This window comes from Tupaia chinensis, unplaced genomic scaffold (assembly GCF_000334495.1).
Source record: "Tupaia chinensis unplaced genomic scaffold, TupChi_1.0 Scaffold143602_1, whole genome shotgun sequence".
Lineage (NCBI taxonomy): Eukaryota > Metazoa > Chordata > Mammalia > Scandentia > Tupaiidae > Tupaia > Tupaia belangeri.
Window position 1 is genome coordinate 558,475 of NW_006203448.1, and position 3,997 is coordinate 562,471.

Here is a 3,997-nt window from a genome sequence, read left to right on the forward strand (position 1 = left end):
CTCGGAGGGAGAGCACCTCACCCAGAGCCACCCAGCAGAGTAGAAACGGAACCTGGCTGCTAGACTCACGTGCCGGTTCCTGTGGCACCCCAGCAATTAATCAGACGGGTGAGCCTGAGCAGGGCATGGAGCACATGGGGGCCGCGGCCGAGGCAGCACCTCCTCCACAGCTAGTTCAAGTGGCCAGGTCCTTCTGCCATGTCCTGTATCATCCCCCCAAGGGTCCCGGGGAAACTGCCATTTCCTAAGTGAGGACGTGGAAGCTGGCAGCCTCGGTCTTCCCTTCCATCATGGGAAAGCAGCGGCAGCTTCATGGCTGTGCTAGGCTGGCCCAGACCAGTGAGCACGGAAGCAGCTACTGGAGACACCAGGCTGCACCGGGCGGGGCAGGGGCTAAGGGATCTGAGCAGGGTGGGAGCCCCCAGCTGCACAGGGGCGGGGGGCGGGGCAGGTGGGCCAGGGTGTGCCGTTGAGGGCGGTAAGAGCTTCTGGAACTGCTGTGATGCCCCATCATGGATCACCTTGGGGACCCCGGATTCCTTCATCCGTGAGGATAGCATGCCGTGAGTGCCTCCTAGGCACTTGGGGAGCCGGGTGATTGCAGCTGGGGGGCAGGCTTGCTCGCAGCCCACAAATCTCCCTCGCAGGCTCCCTGGGCTGCCCTGGGAGTACATGGGGACCGTGGCCGAGGCGGCTCCCAGGGCTGCCTAGGGCCCTCCTCTGGGTTGGCGACCAGGCTCGATCAGAGGGAAGGGGCTTTTTGAGCCAGAAGACCAAGACCGGCACTGGGCCCACCCCACTGGGAAGGACCTCCCTCCATCCGTCACCAAGGTAGTAAAGCTGACCGAGGGCCGAGCTGGCGTTCACAGCAATCACGCCTTGTGACTTACGGGCGGTGACTTACACGGTGCCGTGCAGAACGTCTGCATGAATGCCCGCCTGTGATGAGGCAGCTCTGCTAACAAGGGAGAGGCTGCCGCAGAGCCGTGTCTGCTGGGGGAGGGGCCCGCACGCCCATCCATCACCCCGTCTCCCCCAGACCTGGGCATTTGCTGAGCTGGCTGAGCACGGCCGATCCGTTACTCCTTCCAGAAGCCATTAGCGAGCTGGACCTGCCTTGACGTGCGAGGCAGCTCAGGGAGGAAGGGGGAGTGGCCCAGCCAGCCCAGGGCAGGCTCCGGCTGGGTGCAGGCCCTGGCTTTGGCACCTAGAGGGGCCCAGTGTGAGCTTCGTGGGCGTCCTTCAGCGGGTGCTGCCCCACGGGCAAACACGCTGCTCACTAGCGCCATCTCATGGATGAGGACGGTAAGGGTCAGGCAGGCAAAACAGCCTGCCCAGGACACACCTCCGCCACGTGGCAGGACAGATCTTTTAATCGGTAGGACTCCAGAGCCTGGCCTATTCAGCGCCAGGTCCACCCGGGAGAAGCAACCTGACTGGAGGAATTCCCTTCCCCCGGGAGCTGCGCCAGCTCTCACCCCGAGGTTCGCTGTCGCCTTTCGGTGGTGCAGATAGTTGTTGGGGTTTCCCTTTAGGTGGGCGAAAATATCTATTTACTGTGCATGGAGCAATTTCCCCAGGCAGGTCTCTAACTAGCTAAGTGCCCGTCCTGCCCCCGCTGGCAGGGAAGCCGCCCACCAGGAGACACGAGCCGCTCGCAGAGAATCAAACACAGGGCTGGCACCGCACACCGACAGTCGCCCTCACTGAGTCTGTGCCCGCCGCCCGGCTGCGGTCCTAGGACAGGCCCTGCTGGCGAGGTGGGGCAGGGCTGGCCATGCCCCGGATCTTCACACAGAGCCAATGGGTGCAGATGAGGTCGGGTCCACCCAGTCCAGGCTAGGTCAACAGGGGGCTCTCATGGGATCGTTGCAGCCATGCAGGGGCATCAGGTGGGGCCAAGGTGTCAAGAGGAGCCTGGTCTGGCCTCGTCATGCCAGACACATGGGGCTGTCCCCTGGGGGTCTTCACATAGAGCTGGCGTGAGCCCGAGGGAGCAGCTTGGAGGAGGGGTGAGGAGCAGACCCCGTTCAGCTTCTGCCCCTGCCAAAGCTGACCACGGCGGGGCCAGCGGGGCTCTGACTCTGGCGAGGGGGGCATTGTGGGGCAGGCTCTTCTAGTGTGGCAGTGATCTCAGGCAGGGGCTGCAGGTTCCACTCGCCCTGCAAGGGAGGACCGGGAGGTGAGCAGGCTGGGGGAGACAGGGGTCACCTTTCCACCCACTTTCTCCAGCCTCTCGGGTTCTTGCCCTTAAATGTCCCCTGCTCCGAACAACTCCCCCAAGTTGCTCCCTGGGGATCCCCACCTCAGTACATGCCCTCACCCCCCAACTACTCAGTTTCCTTATCAGGAACCTGGGAATCATCCAGGCCTCCCACCCTCGCCCCCTGCTACCCCAGTGTGATTGCACAGGCTCAGCGCGATCGCGCACCCCGCCACAGCGTCAGACCCGGGTGCAGGCTCAGTGTGATCACTCACCCCGCCACAGCGTCAGACCCCGGGTGTGGGCTCAGTGCAATCATGTACCCCCCTGCAGCGTCAGACCCCGGTGTGGGCTCAGTACAATCGTGCACCCCGCTGCAGTGTCACCCCGGGTGTGGGCTCAGTGAAATCGTGCACCCCGCTGCAGCGTCAGACCCGGGTGCGGGCTCAGTGCAATCATGTACCCCCCTGCAGCGTCAGACCGCGGTGCGGGCTCAGTGCAATCACTCACCCCACTGCAGCGTCAGACCCCGGTGTGGGCTCAGTGCGATCACTCACCCCACTGCAGCGTCAGACCCCGGTGTGGGCTCAGTGCGATCACTCACCCCACTGCAGCGTCAGACCCTGGTGTGGGCTCAGTGCGATCACTCACCCCACTGCGGCGTCAGACCCCGGTGTGGGCTCAGTGCTATCACTCACCCCACTGCAGCGTCAGACCCGGGTGCAGGCTCGGTGCGCTCGCGCACCCCACTGCAGGGGTGAGTGCCTCGGGAACTGGCCAACTTTTCCAGTCAGCTCTCCCCACAAGGCTGCATCAATGCCATTACCACCCACCTGACAGCCACCCAGCCACGCTCAGATGAGACACCGTTAGCTCTCGCTCGCTGCCGGGAATGTTTGATCTAGCGACTAGCCCTGCTCCAGAGGCTCCTAGGAGCACCCTGGATGACAGCGCCTTCTGTGAGCCGCGGCCTGAGCCCCCTGACCAGCAGCGCCCTCTCTGGGGGGTAGATGAGATGTCTTTGAGTCCCAGTTGGTCTCAGAGAAGAACCGACCTGCTCATAGCTTTGACTGTTTGGTTTCTGACCTTCCCTCCCCTGGGACTTTGTTTTTAGGCTCTGAGGGCCAACTGGCCTCTGCTCACACCACCAGCATCCCGTGGTGAGCCCTGGCCAGGGCAGGAAAGGCATCCACCCTTCCCAGCAGAAGTGTTATCAGAGTCTCCCTCGGCAATATCCATCTGTCTGTCTGGAATGTCTGTCACCGCCTGGACGTTTGCTCTATCCTCTGCACTTGCGGCCCTGTTACCCCCACTGGGGTCCCCCATGACCCAGGGCAGGTTGGAGAAGCTGCAGGACTTGTCACTGGGTGGAGGGGGGCAGTCCCTGTGTCTTTGCAGTCCCGCGGGCTACCCCGCGGAGTCCTCTGCACACGCACAGGGCGGGGCGCACCTGGAAGCGGACGGCGGAGGACTTGTTGCAGTGCATGGAGATGGGCGCGAAGCCGTACAGGGCCTTGAGCGTGTCGCGGGTGAAGGAGTTCCAGGGCACGGAGGCGAACTGCTGAGGCACGGAGGCCTGCGGGCAGGTGCAGACGTCCTCGCTGTTGAACCTGGCAGGACAGCTCAGGCTGGGGTCCCAGATGGAAGGGAGCCCACAGACGGGGTCCCTCGTGCCACCCTCACTGCAGTCCCGCCACCTCCACCTGTCCTACATGCCGGCAATGCTCCTCCTCGTCACCCGGGCCCACACCAGGGCAGGTGGAGGGGGCTGCTCAGGCCAAGTTCAGGCTCAGC

At 63.8% G+C, this 3,997-nt stretch overlaps 1 protein-coding gene across 2 annotated transcripts in view; it reads right to left on the reverse strand.

The window, feature by feature from the left end:
* Window positions 1-1,363: 1,363 nt before the first annotated feature.
* The window catches only part of DBH (dopamine beta-hydroxylase), a 20,859-nt gene continuing 18,225 nt past the window's right edge, over window positions 1,364-3,997 (reverse strand). The window contains exons 11-12 of one of the 2 annotated variants that reach the window (XM_006164267.3): window positions 3,654-3,813; window positions 1,364-2,162 (exon numbers count right to left, since the gene is read on the reverse strand). In XM_006164267.3, coding sequence (XP_006164329.1) covers window positions 2,031-2,162; window positions 3,654-3,813 — 292 coding nt within the window. In that variant the 3' untranslated portion in view covers window positions 1,364-2,030. The remainder of the gene's footprint in view (window positions 2,163-3,653; window positions 3,814-3,997) is intronic. The other variant, XM_027766652.1, reaches the window with a different exon arrangement.